General features: G+C 44.6%; 2 protein-coding genes across 2 annotated transcripts; one reads left to right on the top strand and one right to left on the bottom strand.

Moving 5' to 3' along the window:
* The first annotated feature begins 5,918 nt into the window (after nt 1–5,918).
* cldn5b (claudin 5b) lies at nt 5,919–7,193 on the top strand. The gene has a single exon (XM_062413506.1). The coding sequence runs from the start codon at nt 6,067–6,069 to the stop codon at nt 6,712–6,714; it is 648 nt and encodes a 215-aa protein (XP_062269490.1). The 5' UTR covers nt 5,919–6,066; the 3' UTR covers nt 6,715–7,193.
* A 1,916-nt stretch (nt 7,194–9,109) lies between these two features.
* acads (acyl-CoA dehydrogenase short chain) lies at nt 9,110–23,430 on the bottom strand. The gene is made up of 10 exons (XM_062412909.1): nt 23,311–23,430; nt 14,890–15,050; nt 14,424–14,573; nt 14,222–14,333; nt 13,194–13,345; nt 12,919–13,089; nt 11,398–11,535; nt 10,835–10,930; nt 10,694–10,750; nt 9,110–10,602 (listed from the first exon to the last, which is right to left on the bottom strand). The coding sequence occupies exons 1-10, from the start codon at nt 23,336–23,338 to the stop codon at nt 10,450–10,452; spliced, it is 1,218 nt and encodes a 405-aa protein (XP_062268893.1). The 5' UTR covers nt 23,339–23,430; the 3' UTR covers nt 9,110–10,449.
* Nucleotides 23,431–23,592: the final 162 nt, after the last annotated feature.

Here is a 23,592-nt window from a genome sequence, read left to right as displayed (position 1 = left end):
TAATTATCATGTGCTAGGGACTTGAAGTGAAATCCATTCAGAAGTTTACCACATTGAAGAAGTTTATATGTCGGCTGCGATGTGAAAAAGTCAATTGTTTTTAACATGAATTACCATCAGTGTAAAGAAAATAAATGACATTACATTACAAGATAAAACAGAAATAATTATCTCGTTTCAGCTTCATAACAGGAGTCTTTGATGCTTCTTATTTTCTTCTTTCTCCCTATTTTCGGAAGTTATGCGTTAAATTACATTCAAGGTTTAACTGAACAATAATGACTTAACAGGAAAATGAAGAGAAGCTTTTCAAGTGTGGAGCTGAACTGACACAGGACGACTGTGCTGTGATGACGCTCTGAGAGCTGAGTGACCAACTCATGTCCGCTGTTTGATAGAACAGGTGGAATTAGTCACTAGAGGAGGAGGAGGCTCAGCGGACATCGCAGCCCAGTAACACAGCACGTTTACCTCTCATCATGGCACGTTGATGACTCTCTAGTGCTGGGATTTCCTCCACTCTGAGTCAACAGTCAAGTCATAATTCTCAATGAGCTCTATTATGACAAATTGGCTGCTGACACCTTCGTCTTTCATGTTACGACTGCAGCTTCCTGTGAACTTACGTGGAGCTGATTCTGCAGTTGCTGACATTACACCTACTTTATCATATAATAATAGACATAAATATATATGTGCAGTCTATATATAATGTGGTGGATGGATTAAATTATCTGACAGTACAGTACAGCATATTCCATTCTGCATGAAATGCTTATACCTTGTCAACTCCGTTCACTGCGGTGTTAAGTACACATTAAACTAGTGTATAAAGTAGTTTGTTCACAGCAGCTGTGGACGTACTTATCCTCAATGCACAAGGCAGTTACAACCTTACGTCATATGACCGACATTTGTTGTTACCCCTGCTAAGGAGGTTGTGTTTTCACCTCTGTCCATTTGTGTGTTTGTGAGCAGGATTACGCAAATACTACAAAATCTATTCCCAGAACTCCTGGAAAGATGGGACATGAACCGAGAAAGAATCCACCCAATCTGCTGGGGTAGATCTGGATAAAGGGCCAGATACCCCATTTCTTCTTTCACTTTCTTTTACTTTGCACGAGAGAAGCCAATTTTCCAGGATATAATTCACAGATCTTGATGAAAGAATCTGCATGTTAATCCGGTTTATGGAACTGAAATACATGGTGTGCAATTTGGTGCATATCAAAATGAAAATCCAGATCTCTAAATGTGGTTTCACAGGCGGTTAGGTTTTTCAGTTGCTGTACGTAACAAATAGAGCTAGAAACCTGAGATAGAGTAGTTCTGTGGCCTTAGATATGAGGCTTTAATTGAGTTGAGCGGACTGTAGGCGGTATGCTTAAGTTTAAGTTTTTAGGATTTAGGAATGAACTGGATGAGACATGTGGCTTTTGCTCCAAAGTTTTTTTCTAACCAAAGATCTGACTACATAGTATTCAAATTCTTATACCGAATAAAAATAAATAATTTCCATTTCAACAATACTTGTGCCTTTGGTTCAGTATCTCATCGACTCATTCAAACATTTTGGTTGTAAATGAACAGTTTTCTTTTGGAAGAGACCAGATTCATAACTGGGATCATGAAGCTTTTTTTATTTCATGTAGACTGATTTTGAGTTTGTGTTAAAATGATGTATTTGTGGAAACAGGTCAACAATAAAATGTATCAATATCTGTAATGATGATCTTATGCTGCTGTTCCAAACTTTAATGGTTTTGCTGTTTCAGTGAGTGACAGCAGTGCGACACACACACAAAATAATACTGAAGTAGTACTGTCATCTCCTGTGAAAAGATAGACAGACGGGGTGAGTCACTTTGAGCACCCTGTCTGTTGACTCACAAACCTTAATATGTATTGAGCACTTAGAGTGTGTGGTCTCAAACTTCTGTTGGTCACTGACAAGACAGCATCCATGATTGATTACTAGCTAATATTAAAGACGCCGGCTGACCCTTGTGCCAGATATTGGTAGCGGACAAGCGCAAAACACAACATCATGCCAAGGCCGCACACCTCTCAAAGTGCCAAACATCCAGTGCAGGTGACATTTCATTGTGGATAATAAAAACAGTTGATGTTGAGGAGAATGTTCCCAGTGGCTTGCAGAAACAATGGAGTGGAAGGGAAGTGATAAGAGACAGGACATCCTAACACTGCTGCATCTCAGACCTCCCACCCACTGCCCCCACGTCACCAGAGATCCACGCAGCAGCTGTCGGTCTTGGTTGTGCTTTGCCACGCTGACTGACAGAAGAAGAAGAAATGGTCATAAAGTACTTTTAAATGTATAGTTCACAGAAAAATGTTAATTCAGTCATTGTCTACTCATCACTATGCTGATGGAGGGGTGGGTGAAGTGTTTTTTGGAGTTGTTAACACCATATTTTAAGACTTAATATGCTCCAAAATCCACCTTCACTTTCACAGACACACAAGCTTTCGCCGTACTTCACTGAGTGCAAGGGGAGCTTAGTGAAACTGGAGCTGTGTTGATCTTGGTCTAATTTAAACAGGGAAGTGAAGCTAGGTCTGAGATTGACTGCGTTGCACGAAAGATGAAATGAAGTTTGTGTCGAGCTGAGTTAAAAGTAGGGTTGATCATTTGTCTCTGAAACACTTTTTATCTTATTTGCTAAAATCCTCTTCACGTCCCAAAATGAATCAATAAATAGTTGTCTGGAATAAAAAGAATAAAGTATATCCCTGCTCCTGCTTTAACAAATGTTTGCTATTAGCTGATTTTAGTAAAGGGAAGTAGAGTTTTCTTGAGCTTAGTTGAGCTGAGTGAGGGTGGAACTGGAGTTAGGTTGAGTAAGTTTATTTAAGTTATGTTTAAGTTTGGTTGATTTAGTTAAACTAATCTTTACAAAGTTATAGTTCACTCTGGCGACAGTCAATCTAAGTGTTTCTATATCAGCACTGACACAATGAGCTGGAAGTAAACAATCTGCCATAGAAACAGAGGAGGAAGCATCTGGCCCACTGAGAACATGCATCAAACCATGTACACACACACACACACACACACACACACACACACACACACACACACTCACACACACACACACACACAGCACTGGCAGCGACCACAGTCTTGACTGTAATTAAGATTGTTGGATTCGTGTTATCCAGCCAACAGGAAAACTGTTTTTTTGACCCACTCACCTACTACGTGATAAAATGACTTATTCGCCTTCATGTGCACGTGCGTGTGTGTGTGTGTGTGTGTGTGTGAAATAATGAGCTTTCCAGACTCAGAGCTGATTGTGTTTTGTTGCAGGAATGTTGTTTGTCAGCATGCTGACGTCCATCGTGCACCGACACCTGCTACCTCTGTCCGAAATCTGAAAATCATCAGTTTGGTGTAATATTATCAAGTCAGCAGGAAACTACATGCAGCCAGGTCAAAACAAAAAACCCACACACACCATGCAGAGTTATTTTCAGTATGTGCAAGAACAAATATTTACTATTGAGCACAAGTTTGCTCCTGTTGTGGTTATGTGAGACTTTATCTCAGCAGCCAGCTCTTCCTCCACCCTGTTTGTGTTTATATGCTATGGCATCCCAGTGGGTCAGTCAGCAGGCAACCCCCACCCCCACCTCCAGGGCCTGATACCAGTGGTCTGACTCAGCCCCTCACTCTCTTTATAGAGCAGCTTCATGACTAAAGCTGAAAGACTGAGATTGGGCATCTTCCACATTAGTAGAGTAATTAGAGCAGGTGTGGTCCGGCTTTTTATCTACACGCACCAGTTTGTCTGCAGTAAACACAACTGGTCACAACCACACGTGACATTAACCTCTGCACAGGATGCTATTCTCAAACTGACCAGTTTCATCTCAATTAGATGATGAAGAGGAACCCGGAGGAAGTCTGTACGTCATTGAATCAAATTTAGAATAACAATTTAGAAAAGTAAAAAAAGAAAAACCGGTGCCAAATCTTCTTCTGGCGTTGTCTGTGGTATTGTACTGTGCTACTTTCAACTGAAAAGAGTATTTAGTATTTTGTCTAATTCCTTCACAGGTCAGTTTTTGGAAACCGACCTGCACCCTCAAATCTCCCAGCTCGCTTTCTTCAATTATCTCCAAATCAATCACAAATGTGATTTAATACATATGCTACATACACAGCCACAAGGATAAACCTATTTCTGGCTATGGCCTCCTTGTCTCCCCTTTTTGGTGGTTGAGTTGTGTGCTCCCTCAGCAGCCACATGCCTATACTTTGTGGCTATCAAACTATCCGCAAGTCACTGAGAACATATTCACTACTTTGTGATCCATTTGGTTTCCTGAGTAGTGACACTCATCTTAGCGGAGGTGAAAGGGTCAAAGTTAGTGTCATACACTTTCACAATAAAGCAAATCCATGCAGCTGACTAGGTTTCATATGAACTCATTTAGATGTTGAAACTGAACTTAAAACAGCCATTCATGGTTCGCAGATGTTGTACGTGAGGATCATGGGCCTAAAATTAAAAGTTGTTTACATTCCAACAAAGCTGAGAGCCAGGAGTCAAATTTGGGTTAGATTTCATTTAACGTTTGAGCGGTTACAGCCCAGCATGCTCTGATTCTGGCAGCTCAGCGTCTCTCATCACTCTGTTGACGCTGCATTCAATTAGGATGTGTATGTTAGATGGACTGCAGCCATACGTCTCTGTGGTGAGTCCACTTAAATCACAAAAACAAAAGGGGAGTCGAGGGCACTTCTCATCAACAGTCAGAACACAATGGAGCATTTCAACATGGTCGCCTTGTCCTCCACACACAGTGCATCCTGCGTGCCCCTCTCTGTTTGTCACATGCCAAAGACTTGGGTCAAAAATATAAAAAAAATTATGCTTGTGTGGTCTCAGTGTTGAAGGATCAGTGGCTCAGTTTCATGAGGGTTGTCTTCACTCTAAATGTGGGGAAATCTTCAACTAATGTAGTGAACAAAGTTTCCAAAAAGGTGAAGGGATGAGTACATGGGTTTAAACTGATCTCTGAACTGATCCATTCAGTGGGTTTTTGGGAGAAACTTAAAATTCCATTTTATAAAACTCTAATCAGACTGATAGTTCCTTGATTCTTTATTATAAATAATAACAATAATACTAATAAGAATGTTGCTATTATTATAATAACTGTAATTATTATTGTTATTATTATTATGATATTATTATACATTTTGAGTTGGACAGTTGAAATAAATGTGTTAAAGCTGCATTCACTGTTTGTAGAAACAAGCTGTGAATAAATACAACATCACTTTGACTTATTAACTAAATGAAGTTGATGTGTTATCAGTCTCATTTTTGCACATCAAGCAGTTAAAGTAATATGACTTTCCGTCTGGAGTGATGTTTTTGTATTCCCTCTCTTTTATCTCAGTGTTTGGCCTCCTCCACATCCAGAGGGAAACATCTGGCTCTAGCTGCTCTATAGAAGATTCACTCCACTGCTCCAAAGGATGTGCTTTGGGAGGATATGCCCATTTCCCCCAAATATTGATTATTTGCGGTGTACATCAAGGTGTCTGTAAAGTGTTATTTCAAGCAGAATGGTTTATTATTATGAGCCCGAACACTAACTTGGAAATCCTGATAAACTGCACATTTCTGCTTGCATGTCAGCTGCTCTGCTTTGCGTCTCCTCCTGCACACCGAATCACAGGAAGACCCAACACATCTGCTGCTCCGATGGTAAATAAATAGTCTCACACGCATCAGTGCGTTCACGCGCACGCCCGCGCGTGTAGCACGCTGCCGCTTCAGCCCTCATTGGCTGAGACACAGATGCTGTTACTGTTGATTGGCCCAAAGTTTGTGAGAGGTGTTTTGCCGGAGTTGCTGCAGCGGCAGCGTCAGTGTGATGGTTCCATAAATGAAAAGGCTCAGAGTCTGCGCGCCAACTCAGTGACCAGAGGCACCAAGACCCTCCAGCTGAGAGGAGAGACCACCGACACGACCCTGTCACCTCACCTGTCTCAGCAGTGCGTCAGGGAGTTGGAAAGGCACAGCCATGCTTGCTGCGTGCTTGGAGTTCGTCGGCCTGGCGCTGTGCCTCACGGGCACCCTGCTGGTTATGGTCGCCTGCGGGCTGCCGATGTGGAAGGTGACCGCTTTCATCGACTCGAACATCGTGGTGGCCCAGACCATCTGGGACGGCCTGTGGATGTCCTGCGTGGTCCAGAGCACCGGGCAGATGCAGTGCAAAGTCCACGACTCGGTCCTGTCCCTGACGCAGGACCTGCAGACGGCGCGGGCGCTGACGGTCATCTCGGCAGTGCTGGCGGTGATCGCCCTCACGGTGACGGTGGCCGGGGCGCAGTGTACCAACTGCATCAGGGAAGAGACCGTGAAGGCAAAAGTGGTGAACACCGGGGGGGTCCTCTACATCCTCAGCGGCCTGTTTGTGCTGGTGCCGCTCTGCTGGATGGCCAACAGCATCATAGTGGACTTCTACGACCCGCAGGTGCCTCCGTCCAAGAAGCGGGAGATCGGGGCGGCGATCTACATCGGCTGGGCGGCCACCGCGCTGCTGCTGCTCGGCGGGACCCTGCTCTGCTGCTCCTTCTCTCAGGCGGTGAGGGGCGCGTATCCCATCAAATACGCCCCCACCAAGACCATCACAGTGAACAGCGACTTTGACAAGAAGCATTATGTGTAGAGTCGAAGTTTCACATTGGGGACCTTTCGTTTTCGGGCTGAGCTGGGACATTTCTGCTGTTAAAGTCCGAGGTGATATGTGCCAAAGAGCAGGGTCATACCTGGTGACGCCCAAGTGATGCTCAACAGACGTTGAAGCACATTGTGACTGTAACTCTTGTACTATGCATGATCTGAATGTAATTTCTCTGGGGGGGTTTTCATGCAGCAGAAGTTGTTGGTGCTGCGAGTGCTTTAATCAGGTCAGGGTGCAGGTTGGGTCAAGTGTGGACCCTCAGCTGAATATCTTCTTCTGGACTAAGTTTGCTCAGTTCCCACAGTGAACATGCAGCAGACAGTGGAGCCCATCAGACCGACGTGCACTCATGTTGTGATCAGAGGAGGGAATTTGCATTTGAATACATGTACAGTGTTTTGACCTTCATGTCTTTTTTCAAGTCTCTCAATAGACACATTTTCTAATAAAAACATGTAACTGTCTTTCCTTGTTATTCATTATCAGATGTAGGCCAATGTTTTTATTTTATTTTAAAGGTAGATGTGATTTATGCAGTCATAATTTTCATAAACATATTATAGTTATCTCTAAAGCCTCATTAGGTTTATTTTGTGCTGCAACCGATGTGGTTTAAAGTTTTGGTAATTAATTAATTCTACCCTGAAACTTTAATAATGATCCCATCCATCTAATGGGATAGTTCATTAAAAAATGTAAATTCACTCAGTCTGTTCACCACTATGCTGATGGAGGGTATGGTGAACCGTCGATTCCACGAAACACTTTGGTAGTTTCATGCGTAAACAGTGTTGCAGCCAAATCCAATACAATTGAAGCAAATGGGGGATCACCTCTTCAAACGTAGCAGACGTAACAGAACAAAAACTGAAAATGCCTTCAAGCAGTCCACACTATTAGCCTTAATGTCCGCTGTGATCCATCACAGATGGAAATACTGTTATTTAACTTGAAAACATCATCAGATTGTGCGACCCTTCATAGGTCTGTGATAAACTTTATTACATCCGTTACTAAATAGATTTAGCATGTGTATGTGTATTTTGACATATCCACTTATAAAAATAACAGTCTCATCTTTCAGCATCCCATAGTGAAGAGCAACATCACTATTTGTGTGAGTGATGTAAGGGTTTTCCCTCTTTTTGATCTCTGTGTTTGGTCTCCACCACTCCAGAGGGAAACACCTGGCTCTTTAGCTGCTAAAAGCTCCCCTCCACTGGTCAAAGGATGTGGTCTGGCAGGATATGCCAATACCTTCCCTGATCCCTAACCCAAAAATAGTGATTCTTTATGCAGCCCCGATTTTAGTGCCACTACAAAAGCCAAAATGTGAATCCAACATCAGTTTCACTTCTATAAAAGGGTCTTGGATCACCTGAGAAAGGTTTTCAGGAGGCTGGGTGTGTAAGCCTGTGCACTTGTTTGTGTGTCAAATAAAGGAAACCAACCAGTCAGAAAATGACGTCAAAATACTAAAGACCCTGGCTCGCACACCCTGACTTTGCGGTAAACGACCTGTGCAGGAGCACCCGGACCCGGTTTGAACAATGCACCCAGCGGACAATCACCAGGATCAGCACAATCAGCTGGGTGCAACTCCAACGTCAGGAAGCTTGGCCTGGATCTGGGCCACAGACGAGCAATCAGTGACCTCACATGGACAAACAAAAAGAAAAGTGTGCATGTGCACATACACACAAACATGCTAACAACACGGCAGTGTGCACACATAACACTGAATGGCCGGGATGGGGCGGTGGGGGGCGCACAGAAAGCAATTTCACATGAAAGGAAATCCCCCAGTAAGAGGAAAACCAGACTGAAACTGAAGTCTGGTTTGAATGAGTTGAACCTGGATTAAACCATCGTTACTACTTGCCTAATCCTAACCATTACCCTAGCTTTGAACTTAACCTCAACATGTCTTCCGTTAAAATTGAACATTCTCTTTCGAGGCTGACGGATGGAGAGCACGGTGCAGGCAGTAAGTGGATCTACCCAGGGAGGGAGTGTAAACCAGTGATTGAACCATTCACAAGTCTTTAATGTTTTATGTTATCTGCTTTTTAGCAGAAAATATGACATCACATCACTTTTTACATACATTTTGTGTTTTCATTAATTTGGACCATTTTATGATAAAATAAACTTGTACTTAACATACATTGAGGTGTGGTGGTGACATTTTGTGTCCGAATAAGGCAGCGATGCACATACACATTTCAGTTTGTGGAAACACTGCTGTTGTGCAACTGTGAGAAGTACATTCAATATAGTGAGGTAGATAAACAGGAAAATGAAATACTCAAGTCAATCCTAAGCTTCCATCACATTTACTACTGCACTGTAATGAAATCCATCAGCTGCATCTACCAAGTATTGTAATTTAGTTTTTATTATCATTTGCACATAATAAATTACAATAAAATATGTACACATATGTCACAGAGGAACAAGAGGTCTGTGAAATCAGCAGATACAATTCATGACACAGCCTCTAACAAGCTCAAAGATGTATTTGTTTGAATGTTGAGGCAGACGTTCACATTATCATTCAAATATCTGCTCTAACTGCCATCCACAAATGTAAATCAGAAAAGCTGTCATGTAAAATGAGAGGAAATGGTTACATTTGATTGGTTTGCAGTGAGTTGTGATTAAGGTTGAAGCAGAAGTGGGTCAAGAAACATGAATACACAGCATTGCCCCCTGGTGGTTAAACTTAGAAAGCATAGAGCAGACAAAGATGTCTAGGCAAAATGAAGCCTCATGTAGATTTAAAAAAGGGTCAGTTCAAATTTCTGTTAAAACTAGGTGAGCTTAGAAGTCTGTTTTGACATTCATGACTACTGTGGTGAGTGGAGGTGCTTACAGATCCATGTGGTTCTAAGGGGCTGAGACCTCAGATGGACCTGTCGACGTGTTCATCAGAACTGATGTCGTAGATTCACATTTGATTGAGTTACGATTAAGAGCCCAGCAACATCTGATGGTCTTCATCAGTGACTGGGACATCAAGCACATGATAACAGGTAACATGTTTCCTTAGTCTTTCTGCTGCCAGTTCCATTCATTTAATGATGACCATGTGCAGCAATGTGCACAACATCAGTGATTAACTTAGCTGATGTTGACTGAATGATAAAGTACATCTAATTAGTTGTGTTACTTTTGCTTGTGCAGTTGAGTGAAAGAAATTTCTAAAACATGCGATCAATGTGACAAAATATGAAATATGAGTGAACTGACCCTTTAAAAAGGCAAAGCACTTGTATCCTCTTTAAGGCAGTTGAGGTAACTTGTTTTTCATTCAGTTTTTAAAGTGGCAATCCCTAAAACGTTCATGTAAATACATGTCTGTTAAGTTACAGTGACATAAATTCATTATTTTAAGTTGATGAGTGACTTCTTTATCAAAATGTTAATAGCTGGTCACTAAACCAACTAGGACTCAAATCTGTTAGATTGCCACTTTAAAATTATTCCTGAATTCCCTTGGATATGACACAATGGAGATAACGGATATGTAAAATCAAATAAACCTCCTATAAAGTTATGTACTGTAGTCTCTGATCTAACACTGATACAGTATTAAAGAGCTTAACACACTGGCTTCCATTTGTTTCTGGATGATTCCGTGTCTCTGGGTTTACTTGTCTGATTCCAGTTCTGGGATTAAATCTCAATATTAAACCAAAGGCGCTTACAGAAGTGTGTCTATGACTCATATTCCTTCAGTAACTGGCTGGCGATAACCAGTCTCTGGATCTCACTGGTGCCTTCGTAGATCTCAGTAATGCGAGCGTCACGGTAGTGCCTCTCTGCAGGCATGTCCTCAACGTAACCCATCCCACCTAGAACCTGGATCGCCTGATTTGAAGTGCAAATAGACAATGTAAGACAGTTGTCTGCAGGGATTTTTAAGTATCGTGACACAGAACTCATGGCTTAGATTTCTTACCTGATGTGAGCACATCGTTGCAGCTTCAGATGCTGACAGTTTGGCCATAGCTGCTTCCTGCAGGAAGTAAAGCAGAGGGTCATTTACTGTGTGCTGGACTGAAACAAAGTCAAATGTGTGGTGTCAGAGGCGTCTGAGTACCTTAGTGAAGGGTTTCTTTGAATCCCGAAGAAGAGCAGCTTTCCATGTGAGCAGACGAGAGCTCTCTACTGCCACAGCCATGTCAGCCAGTTTGAACTAAACAGATTATTTGATAAAAAAATTATAAAGAGCAGATATTGATGGTTCCAGCATTTAAAAAATTGAATTCCTGCCTAAACCTTTGTGGATTATTGCAGACCCTTCAGATGTGTTTACTTTCTGATCTTTATGTATAACATGGTATCTTAGATCATCTCGGATTAGCTGTTGCCTTGTATCTGAAGCCGTTTCCAGACACGACCTCTGGGTCAAATACGGACAAATTGGCTACAGAGTTTACCCACAATTTGTCTTTCACACATGTACAACAGGGCGGTAGACTGCAGAGCGTCTGTCGGACATTTGCAGCTCGATTGTGTTGATTTCCCTAGCTTAGTTACCATGTTCCCAGATCTCAGCACAAACTTACAGTTATTAAAGCTACAAAGGAGTAACTAATTGTTTTCTTTAAAGCTGGTAATTCTGTAGTTTAGAATAAGTGAACAGATTGGTGGTGGTGTTACCTGTATCGACTGCAGCTTGCTGATGGGGGCTCCGAATGCAGTGCGTTTCTGTGCATAATCTGCAGCACAGTCGAGAGAAGCCTGAGCGATACCCAGAGCCTGAGCTGCGATACCGATCCTTCCACTGTCCAGCGTTTGCTGTGACACAGACACAGACGTGAAATCACCGCTCCTGCAGGGACGCTTCAGTATGGCTACGTTTTAATAAAGAAGTGTCACATATAGATGGTGTGTTTGTGAGTTCAGTTTCAAGTCACAGTCACTAATAAAGGGCAGACATTAAACATTGAGGACTAATGGAATTAACCGTTCTCTAATAGCTCTCACATTCACAAAGAGAACGCGTTACATGACATTACTGTCAGTAATGTAACTGATTTTAGCAGGAATAGGGCAAAGACTGGTGTAAATTAGCCAAAGAAAAGTTTAGGAGTTAACAAAGAGGATTTTAAAATCAAAATATGGTTTAAATATGTTGAGAAATTTGAAAAAGGCCTGTCATTAACAATAAGAAGTCAGCTTCTAACACAGTTCTGATTCTTTCTGCAGCTGTATTCTCATTATGTTTTGGCAAGTGTTTTTTCCACATGAAAATGCTCTGAATTGTCCAACATAAAGCTACCCTACATGCTATATATACTTTTCACAGGAAATTAGTTTTATTCACCTGCAAGTTTTGCAAGGGTCATCTGCTTAATCTCATACAGACTTGACACATGGTGACACAATTGTGTAGAGAAAGATTGAAGTAGATATTCACGAACTTGTTACATAACACCTTTTCATTGGATTAAAGGGGACATATTATGCCCATTTTACCGCAGTTGATATTGTTCCTTGGAGTCTTAATGAAATGTCTAACATATTTTGGTCAAAATACCTAAAGGATCATTTAAAACAGCACCTTTTTACACTGTCTAAAACAGCCCTCCTCAGATTGACCTGTTTTGAGTGCCCCGCCCCCCTCAGCCCCGGTGAGCCTGGCTGCGAGAGCCCCAGCTCCCCAGCGCAGCCCCGCAAAGGGAGCAGTGGGAGCTTGAGCTGGCGCAGCAGCAGCATCCTTCGTCACTGTTGAGTCAACGTTTAGAGGTGTCCCGGGGGTACCTTGTTTATGCGGCTACTTAAATGTCTGACTCGCTTGTCCAAGGCCATGTAGTGAGACTCCCTACATGGGCATGGTGTGACTATGACGTTTATTTCGGTCGTAATCCCATTCTATGCACTCTAGCGTATCCTTTCTGACATAGAGGAACCACAACAAATCGCGGGAGTTGTTTTTTTCCAGAGTTTTTGGGACGGTAGACATGCCAGATACCAAAATTAACGTGTAAAAGCACTACAAAAGTGGAATTTTCATAATATGTCCCCTTTAACAGTTCTGGCAAAGGTCGGATCTTCTTTGAGGATGTTTACAGAGACATTATTAATCAGATACTCATTTAATTATGGAATAATAGTGGTATAACAGGCTCTATGTAAATGCAGTTTCTGTGCAACAGTGAAGTAAATACTAGTAAATACCATGGCGATCTTAAATCCAGCACCGCGAGGACCCAGCATGTTGCCCAGCGGTATCCTGCAGTCCTCAAGGATGATGTTAGCAGTGGATGAGGCTTTGATGCCCAACTTATCTTCCTTCTTTCCTAGAGAAAGCCCAGGGTGTGGCATAGGGATCAGGAAGGCACTGATACCCTGCACACAAAAAGCAGTTATTACCCGTGGGACAGCTATACTGCTCAGTTGAAACACAACTCTTCAGCTCTTTGCTCTGAACATTAAAATGTGCCGCATCGTGCCTTGTGTTTGAGTTTCTTGTCAGTGGTGGCGAACACGACTGTGGCAGAGGCGTCCCAGCTGTTGGTGATCCAGGCCTTGGTTCCGTTGAGCACCCACTCATCTCCCTCCTGATGAGCCATAGTGGAGGCAGCACCTGCATCACTGCCATTACCTGCAATATTAATTGAATATGTCTTATTTAAAGTAGGAGATGCTAGGAAGAGGCGTTATGGAGTCAGTGTGGGATCACTGAAGAGACAAACAAACTCAGAGTGAGGAGATGTTCTCAACAACCTGCCTGAAAAACATGCCGGTGTTTGAAGGAGAAGTCGTGTTGGTGTAAAGACAAAGTATGAACCCAGCATATACACCTTACTGGCTCAGCTATTTGTACTTCTCACAATGATATTTCAGATTCTCTTAAGTAGTGTTTTGCTCGGTTGCTTCAGTGTACATCTTCCCCGCTCCCCGCTCCCCGCTCTAAAACACATACATCTCCTATGCCTGCGTGTACGTCTACACAAATCTTCAGAAAAACAGTTTTTCAGCTATGGACAGATCTCTCCAGTAATGCCATCCCAACACCACATGAGGGACTTTATTCTGAAGGCTGTTGTTCACCTCTCCAGTAGGGCTCCGTAGACTTGGACAATCTACAACAAGTACGAGTGATGCTGCGCTGGAGGCAATATTTTTTAATGAAAGAGTTTATCCCTGAAAGAGGGAGCATGATGGCTTTTTAAAACAGAGACTAAATCCAATGCTGTCACCCTTTGTTCACACTGAGATGTTAACAACAGCAGCTCAACTTCGACCTACATTTCAACACCTAACATCTCAAAAGTCTTTCTAACAGTGAGTTTTGTCAGATTGTTGGTATAAGTGCTTAAGAATCAGCATTGTGTCCTTCCCTGTTGTGTTTCAAACAAGACTTCCTACAGCATCTGCTAACAGCTGGTATTGCAGCAGAGCTTGCCAGCCCATTTGAAAGCAGTTTATTAATGCACATACAGATGTATAATATGTTTGTGTGGTTATAGGTTTTTACCTGGCTCACTGAGTGCGAAACAGCCCACTTTCTCTCCGGTGGTGAACGGTGTGATCCATTGCTTTTTCTGTTCCTCTGTACCAAACTTCAATATTGGTCCGATGTACAGAGACTGAGAAGAGAATCAGATTCAGGTTCACTCTTCTGCACAGCCATATATGCTTTTACTCAAAGTTCCTCTATGCCGACAGACTGTACTCACATTGTTTACGGAGACCACAACTCCGGTGCTGGCGCAGCCTCGACTGATCTCCTCCATAGCCAGACTGTAGGCCAGGTAGTCCATCCCTGCACCACCCAGCTCCTCTGGTACCTCCATGGCCATCACCCCCATCGCCCCCAACTCTTGAATCTGGACAATTGCAAGAACGTTGACATACTTGATACCATCTCCTGAGGGAGATACCTGGCTCTCTAGCTGGTAAATGCTCCACTATGTTGACCAGCTGCTCTCTGACTGACTTTGGACAGTGGCACATTCAGATAATAATTAATCGCTACCAGAGACACCATTCACACAGCCATTTCATATTGCAATTATAAAAATATAAATTTTGGCAATTTTCAAGTGGCCTTCTCTTCTACACTGGTTTTTGCAAAACACTGAATTGTAATAACCAAATGGGTTAATAAAGGCATCAGACTCTGTCTACTGTATGAGCGTGTACCTGTTGGGCAGGGTAACTGTGCTCTTTGTCGAGTTTGGCGGCGATGGGTATCAGTTCTCTGTCAGCATAGTCTCTGCAGGTCTGCCTCAGCATCTGATGAGTCTCTGGTAACTCTGCTAGTTGAGACAGACTTCGACAGCCTCTGAGACACAAGCCTAGAGCTGAGGGAGAGAAAAAAAACAAAGGTTTCAAAACTGCATATAACCTTGGATGTGGGTTATTCTAATGGAGTGATATACAGCATTTTACTATTAAACTATGTTTTTTCAGAAATAAAATTAAAGTTTCACAAATCTGAAACTGTGAATCCAAGCAGTCTTAAGAATCCTGTTTTTTATGTCAGAGATCAAGGTCGCAGCATTGGATTGGATTATTCTGCCTAATACAATCAAATGAATAAAACCATTTTGATTTTGACTAAACCTTAAATGCAGACTGGTGGACTGAGACATGCTATATATAAATGAGAAAGATGGATGGAAAAACACTTGCCAATACCCTATGAAATATCTTCACAAAGGTCGGGACTTTGAATATCTATCTCTAATCTTTATAAATCTTGATAGATGTCTTCAAATTTGTACCTGAAGACCCAGAGATCAAAACTAGCTGTGCATGCTCTGGAGGCACGTTTTACCGAAACGTTAAGCGTCAAATAGCACCATAGCTTATGAATCAGGATGCCTTTAAGTGACCCTGATTAAACTCGCTTGACATATTGTGCTGTCTCCTGAACATACATCAAGTTTCCTTCACATGTAATGAAGGGGATATGGTGTTACACATCCTCATCCTCATCCTCATCGTCATCCGCTTATCCGGGGTCGGGTCGCGGGGGGAGCAGCTCAAGCAGGGGGGCCCCAGACTTCCCTTTCCCGGGCCACATTGACCAGCTCTGACGGGGGGATCCCGAGGCGTTCCCAGGCCACTGTTGAGATATAATCTCTCCACCTAGTCCTGGGTCTTCCCCGAGGTCTCCTCCCCATTGGACGTGCCTGAAAAACCTCCCAAGGGAGGCGCCCAGTGGGCATCCTTACCAGATGCCCGAACCACCTCAGCTGACTCCTTTCTAAGTAAAGGAGCAGCGGCTCTAATCCGAGTTCCTCACGGATGACTGAGCTTCTCACCCTATCCCTAAGGGAGACGCCAGCCACCCTTCTGAGAAAACTCATCTCGGCCGCTTGTACCCGCGATCTCGTCCTTTCGGTCATCACCCAGCCCTCATGACCATAGGTGAGGATAGGAACGAAGATCGACCGGTAGATCGAGAGCTTTGCCTTGCGGCTCAGCTCTCTTTTCGTTACAACGGTGCGGTAAAGCGAACGCAATACCGCCCCCGCTGCTCCGATTCTCCAGCCAATCTCACGCTCCATATTACCCTCACTCGCGAACAAGACCCCGAGGTACTTGAACTCCTTCACTTGGGCTAAGGACTCATTTCCTACCCGGAGTAAGCAATCCATCGGTTTCCTGCTAAGAGTCATGGCCTCAGATTTAGCGGTGCTGATCCTCATCCCAGCCGCTTCACACTCGGCCGCCAGCCGATCCAGTGAGTGCTGAAGGTCACGAGCCGATGATCCAATGAGGACCACATCATCCGCAAAAAGCAGTGACGAGATCCTCAGACCACCGAACTGCAACCCCTCCCCACCACGACTACGCCTCGATATCCTGTCCATGTATATCACAAACAGGATTGGTGACAAGGCGCAGCCCTGGCGGAGACCAGCACCCACTGAGAACGAAACTGACTGGCTGCCGAGGACCCGAACACAGCTCTCGCTTTGGGAGTACAGAGATTGGATGGCCCTGAGGAGAGACCCCCTTACCCCATACTCCCGCAGCACCTCCCACAGTTTCTCCCGGGGGACCCGGTCATACGCCTTCTCCAGATCCACAAAACACAAGTGGACCGGATGGGCATACTCCCAGGCCCCCTCCAGGATCCTTGCGAGAGTGAAGAGCTGGTCTGTAGTTCCACGTCCGGGGCGAAAACCGCATTGTTCCTCTTCAATCTGAGGTTCGACGATCGGCCAAACCCTCCTTTCCAGCACCTTGGAGTAGATTTTACCAGGGAGGCTGAGAAGTGTGATACCCCGGTAATTGGTACACACTCTCTGGTCCCCCTTTTTGAACAGGGGAACCACCACCCCGGTTTGCCACTCCTTTGGCACTGTACCTGACTCCCACGCGATGTTGAATAGGCGTGTCAACCATGACAGCCCCTCAACACCCAGAGCCTTTAGCATTTCTGGCTGGATCTCATCAATCCCTGGGGCTTTGCCACTGCGGAGATGTTTGACTACCTCAGTGACCTCCACCAGGGAAATTGACGACGGAACACCATCAACCTCGAGCTCTGCCTCCAACATAGAGGGCGTGTTATTCGGATTCAGGAGTTCCTCAAAGTGTTCCTTCCAACGTCCGACGACCTCCTCAGTTGAAGTCAACAGAGTCCCATCCTTGCTGTACACAGCTTGGATGGTTCCCCGTTTCCCCCTCCTGAGGTGTCGGATAGTCTTCCATAAACACTTTCGTGCCGACCGAAAGTCCTTCTCCATGGCCTCTCCGAACTTCTCCCACACCCGCTGCTTAGCCTCCGACACAGCAGCAGCTGCAGCCCTTCGGGCCTGTCGGTACCCTGCAACCGAGTCCGGAGTCCTCCAGGATATCATATCCCGGAAGGCCTCCTTCTTCATTCGGACGGCTTCCCTGACCACCGGTGTCCACCACGGTGTCCGAGGGTTACTGCCCCTTGAGGAGCCTAAGACCCTGAGGCCACAGCTAGCCACCGCAGCTTCAGCAATGGAGGCTTTGAACACCGCCCACTCTGGCTCAATGCCCCCAACCTCCACAGGAATGCCAGAAAAACTCCACCGGAGGTGTGAGTTGAAGATACCTAGGACGGGGGCCTCCTCCAGACGTTCCCAGTTCACCCGCACTACTCGTTTGGGCTTACCAGGTCTATCCGGAAATTTCCCCCATTCCCTGATCCAACTCACAACCAGATGGTGGTCGGTTGACAGTTCCGCCCCTCTCTTTACCCGAGTGTCCAAAAAATGCGGCCTCAGATCAGATGACACAATCACAAAATCGATCATTGATCTTCGGCCTAGGGTACTCTGGTACCAGGTCCACTTATGAGCACCCTTATGTTCGAACATGGTGTTTGTTATGGATAATCCATGACTAGCACAGAAGTCCAATAACAAACGACCGCTCGGGTTTAGATCAGGGAGGCCGTTCCTCCCCACCACGCCTCTCCAGGTGTCTCCATCGTTGCCCACGTGGGCGTTGAAGTCACCCAGCAGAACTACGGAGTCCCCTACTGGAGCCCCATACAGGACTCCATTCAGGGTCTCCAAGAAGGCCGAGTACTCTGAGCTGCTGTTTGGTGCATACGCACAAACAACAGTCAGAGTTTTCCCCCCTACAACCCTTAGGCGACCCTCACGTCTACCGGGGTAAACTCCAACACCGCGGCGCTCAGCCGGGGATTTATGAGTATCCCCACACCCGCCCGGCGCCTCACGCCCTCTGCAACTCCGGAGAAGAATAGAGTCCAACCCTTATCCAGGAGTACGGTACCAGAGCTGAGACTGTGCGTGGAGGTAAGCCCCACCAGATCTAACTGATAGCGCTCCACCTCCCTCACAAGCTCCGGTTCCTTTCCCCACAGCGAGGTGACATTCCACGTCCCCAGAGCCAGCTTCTGCCGCCCGTGTCTGGTCCGTCGAGACCCCTGACCTTCGCTGCCACCCATGTGGCTGCGCACCCGACCCCAACGGGTCTTCCCACAGGTGGTGGGCCCATGGGATGAAGAGAGGGGGGGTGCCACGTAGTTTGTTCGGGCTATGCCCGACCGGGCTCCGTGGCAAACCCGGCCACCAGGCGCTCGCCATCGAGCCCTCCGTCTGGGCCTAGCTCCAGACGGGGGCCCCGGGCTTCCTCCGGGCCGGGTCACATCTCCTCTTTTTTCGTTATTCATTGAGGTTTTTTTAACCATTCTTAGTCTGGCCCCTCACCTGAGACCACTCTGCCATGAGAGACCCTACCAGGAGCACAAGGCTCCAGACAACACAGCCCTCAGGTTCATAGGGACACGCAAACCTCTCCACCACGATAAGGTGACGGTTCCAGGAGAGGCGTGTTACACATCTTAAAACATAATTTAACAAGCTGAAGTGACTGATTGTTTTCTCAATTCTGAAACCTTCTCAGTGTTGTAATTTATAGTCCTAATCATAAGGACCCCACATGGTTTATCAAACCTGAGCTCACACTCAATTAAACATTTTTTTGTCTTGTTCTTATTTTTCTCTGCCGGGCTTTTAACAAGAATCAAGAGATGTGATCACATCACTCCAGTTTCGCCTCTATATATTAGCTCCCAGTATGTTTGAGAATGGATTTATAGATTTTAGGGGTCACTTTTAAGGCTCTTCATGGCCTGATCTCCATCTTATATGTTTGTATCTTCTATCCCCTAAATGCCTTGAGATCCTCTACCAGAGGCCTGATATACACTCCTGATCAAAATCTTAAGACCAGTTAAAAAATTGCATGAATTTGCTCCACGAAGGGCATCCACTGTCTGGAACTGAAATCCAGTTTTGTAAACTTCCCTTGCCATCCATCCCCAAATGTTCTCAATTAGATTAAGATCAGGGGAACACGCAGGATGGTCCAAAAGAGTGATGTTATTCTCCTGGAAAAAAGTCTTGGTCAGACGGGCATTGTGAGTTGTCCTGCTGAAACACCCAGTCGTTACCACACAGACGAGGGCCCTCAGTCATGAGGGATGCCCGCTGCAACATCTCCACATAGCCAGCTGCTGTTTGACGCCCCTGCACAACCTGGAGCTCCATTGTTCCATTGAAGGAAAAAGCACCCCAGATCATGACATGCCAAGCAGTCCTGCTGCAATCACAGTCCATGGTCAGCAACCAGTAGGACCACGATCCACCATTCAGACCAGACGCCACTCCAGTCCTCAGTCACCGTCCACTGCCGCCGCCCGTGCCCAATGCCAAAGCGACACAGGGTCCGCCACCAGCACCACGATCAGCCCACATGACTCAGAATCTGCCACACTGGATCCATTTGTTTTAAGTGACTATTAAAGGATAAATCAGGATCGAAGAGCACTCCCAAGTTCCTGACTGTTTCATTGGAAGCAAGGGCAATGTTGTCTAGCGTAGCTATATCATTAGATTGTAGGGGACAGGTGATGATACAGAATTCACCAAAGACGGTTACACTAATGAACGTTAAAGCGGCAACAGAGTTAGTTGCCGCTTTACCGCTGCGGCGCTGACCACGGCCGCGTCCCCCTGGCGCCATGGACCGTCACTGGGTGAGTCCTTAGCCGCCGCGCAGCTCTGCTGCCCTACCAGGAAAAACTTGTCAGCTTCCTCAGCCAGTGCCCGGCAATCCGTGATGCTCGTGTTGGCCATAGCAGACCGCACCTCGACTCCTTCAAGATGTCGAGGTGCGAAAATGTATCTCTAAGGTGTTTGGGGCCAAGAATTATAACCTCTGTTTTGTCTGAGTTTAATAAGAGAAAATTGCAGGTCATCCAGGTTTTTATGTTCTTGAGACATGTTCAAAGTTTAGTTAATTGATAACTTTGTTCAGGTTTTATTGACAAGTATAACTGGGTGTCATCCGCATAGCAGTGGAAATTTACCGAGTGTGTCCTGATAATGTTTCCTAGTGGAAGCATATATAATGAGAATAAAATTGGGCCGAGCACAGAGCCCTGTGGTACACCATGGTTGACTTTGGTGCGCACAGATGACTCATCATTAATTTGCACAAATTGGGAGCGATCAGAAAAATACAATTTAAACCAGTTAAGGGCGGTTCCATTAATGTTAATTAACTGTTTGAGTCTTTGTAATAAAATTTGATGGTCAAATGTGTTGAATGCTGCACTGAGACCTAACAGAACGAGGACAGACACAAGTCCCTGATGTGAGGCTATTAAAGGGTCATTAGTGACTTTTGCCAAGGCTGTCTCTGTACTGGGAGTTACATTAGTGTTAATATTTCTTTATGGTTTTCTCCTCTTCAGGTGGAAGTCCAATCCCTGTCCGACTGGTCAGCCAGTGTCTCCTTCAGGTCTCTGCTGGTTAAACACTGCCAGGCAGAGTTCAGGAAGAACTTGGACAAGGAGGGCATTTATCAAAAGAGTGGGTCCTGCCTGAAGCCAGTCCAGGACGCGAGGGTCCTCGACCAGCTGAGGGAAGAGCAACAGACCGCCAAACCTTCCGATCACTTCCTCTATATGCTCAGGTTTATTGGGGAGCTGTTCCTCTCCAAGGTACTGTCTGAGAAAGCCATGCACTGCTGCATTAGGAGGCTGTTGCAGAAAGGAGACGGGCCGTCTCTTGAGAGCCTCTGTCTGCTCCTCCAGCTGATCCAGCAGGACCTGGAGATGGTGATGTCAAAGGAAGTGATGGACACCTACTATAACCAGCTGGACTTTATCACAGAGAAAGGGAAGAGGTAAATGGACAGAAACCCCCCACTGCAACCCCTGCTCCTACTCTGTATAATTTTCACTGGGTGACATCATGTCTGTCCTCTGTTTGGGGTTTGTACTATGTTGTCGACTAATGGAATAAAATGTTTTAAATTTAATTTGGGTGTTTTTATGTCTTGCATGCAGCTGCCCTCACATTTCAATTAAAACACACGTGGGAAATACAACTCATACATTTCCCTTTTTCCCCAATAATCAATGAAAAGCACAGATGCCCGGAGAGATTCTAGGACAACATTTGACAAAAGTACTTATCCTGAACTGAACATCAAATGTAAATGAGAATTCAGTAAAAAAAAAAAACGAATTGATCTAATATTTTATCTCCTAACAGCTGGTTGTGTAAGACTAGTTTCACTTCAAGCTGTGAGAATATTCAATATATTCGATGCAGCTTTGTGTTGAGTAACAATATTTTCAACCAATCTTTTAGATATTTCAGTGCATGTGTAATAAATATGGCATCCGAGGTCAGACTCCTAAAATTAGTTCAGTATCGTCTGCTGAAACTCAGAGACTCTGTCAGTGAGCTTATGTTTGGGCACTGGACTAAAAATGTGTTTCTTTTGGGAGACAATCTCGCAGCATGTGTCAGGATTCCAATAGCTTAAGTATGACATTTGTTGCATGGATGGGTGGGCCTGGCCTGCCAAAATGTCCTATGCACTCACTTCATGAAAAGTTATGGAACAGGCAGTACTGCACCGATTGTCTTCCTTGGACCCATGAGCTTCTTTGAGTTATGTAAATATATAGTCATCACAACATAGCCATTAAAATTAAGGCATATTACAACAGTGCTTTAAGGATTTACTTCTCTCATTTGTACACGTATTAAGAATATGTTCGTCGCTTCATGAGTTCCCAGATAATAGGATAGACAGACAAACAACTGAGATTATTCCTGAAAAATTAGCAACTGAGAATTTGAAATTGCAGGACAGTCTGACACTTGGTCCGCACAATACTGTCAGTGTCGGCTTTACTTATGAGCATGCGATTCTTCTGTCTTCTTGCCATATCATGCACCAAAGAAGGAGGCTGTGAATGAATAAATAAAATAATAAAATATAAACATTAATAAATTGGGGAGACCCATTCAAATGAATGGAGGTTAATTTAGATTTTGATTTATCCCTGTCTTTGCATTCGGTTTTTAAAAGAACATTTTACTGATTTCCTAGGGAATAATCCTATTTAGGGGTAAGATTTTAAGCAAAATCATTTGTTTGAAATGAGTCAAAAAGAAAATGTATTCAATGTATACAAGAACTATGATCTGGTCCCATCTGTGCAATAAATTATTAAATGTAAATTAAAAAAGGCATTTACAGCATAAGACAACACCGTGGTAGTCAAGTCCCTCTGTCTGTCAGTGAAGGCAGCACCAGCTCAGTAGTTGGCCAGTATGCTATTTAGGTGAAGGGTCATCGTCCACATCAGTCACCTTCGTGTCGGTGTCAGAGTTAAGAACATGTTCGAAACCCGTCAGAGAAACACTGATAGCAGGTGACCTGCTTGGTGAGCAGCAGCCACGACACTGAACATCAGCAAATAACTATTTCAGGTTAGCACCTCGTCAGCTAACTGTATTTAGTCATGGAGCTAACAGCTAAATAACGTGATTTAATGTGTCACTCCGTTACTTGCGTCACTTGACTAAAGCTGGTTCACATTTTCTTGACAAACCGGTGTTTATCTGGTGTTGAATTCAAATGTCCTTAGGGCAAACACTGGCTTCATAGCAGGCTAAGCTAATTGTAGCTCGGTAGTATCCCAGTGCTCGTGTAAAGCTAATATGAGGCTAGCCGTGTACCCCGCGTCCGTGTTTCTCATTCGAACCTCTCGTTGCTCAGCGCGTTTCGTGTACTCACCTTTCCTTGCTTTGATAAGTGCGGCCATGTTTCCTTCCTGGATGAACGACACTAACCGCTGTCTCCCCAGGAGCTTACCAAACTGCTGCCTTCAGGGCCTGACGGAATTTGTAACTGTCAACTTTGACATCGTATTCAACCTGAATGGTCCAGACTATTCAAATAACTGTTCTAAAGTGTATTTGCTTCTTGCTCACTTGTGATCCTGACACATTTATTTGTCCTAAAGTACACAGCCATGGAATTATAAAACAGCTGCCAAGCATTTTCAAGGAGCATTCA

The sequence above is a fragment of the Platichthys flesus genome, chromosome 19 (assembly GCF_949316205.1).
Source record: "Platichthys flesus chromosome 19, fPlaFle2.1, whole genome shotgun sequence".
In the NCBI taxonomy this organism is placed as follows: domain Eukaryota; kingdom Metazoa; phylum Chordata; class Actinopteri; order Pleuronectiformes; family Pleuronectidae; genus Platichthys; species Platichthys flesus.
Note: the sequence above shows the minus strand (reverse complement) of the source record. Positions and strands in the feature narration are given on the sequence as shown.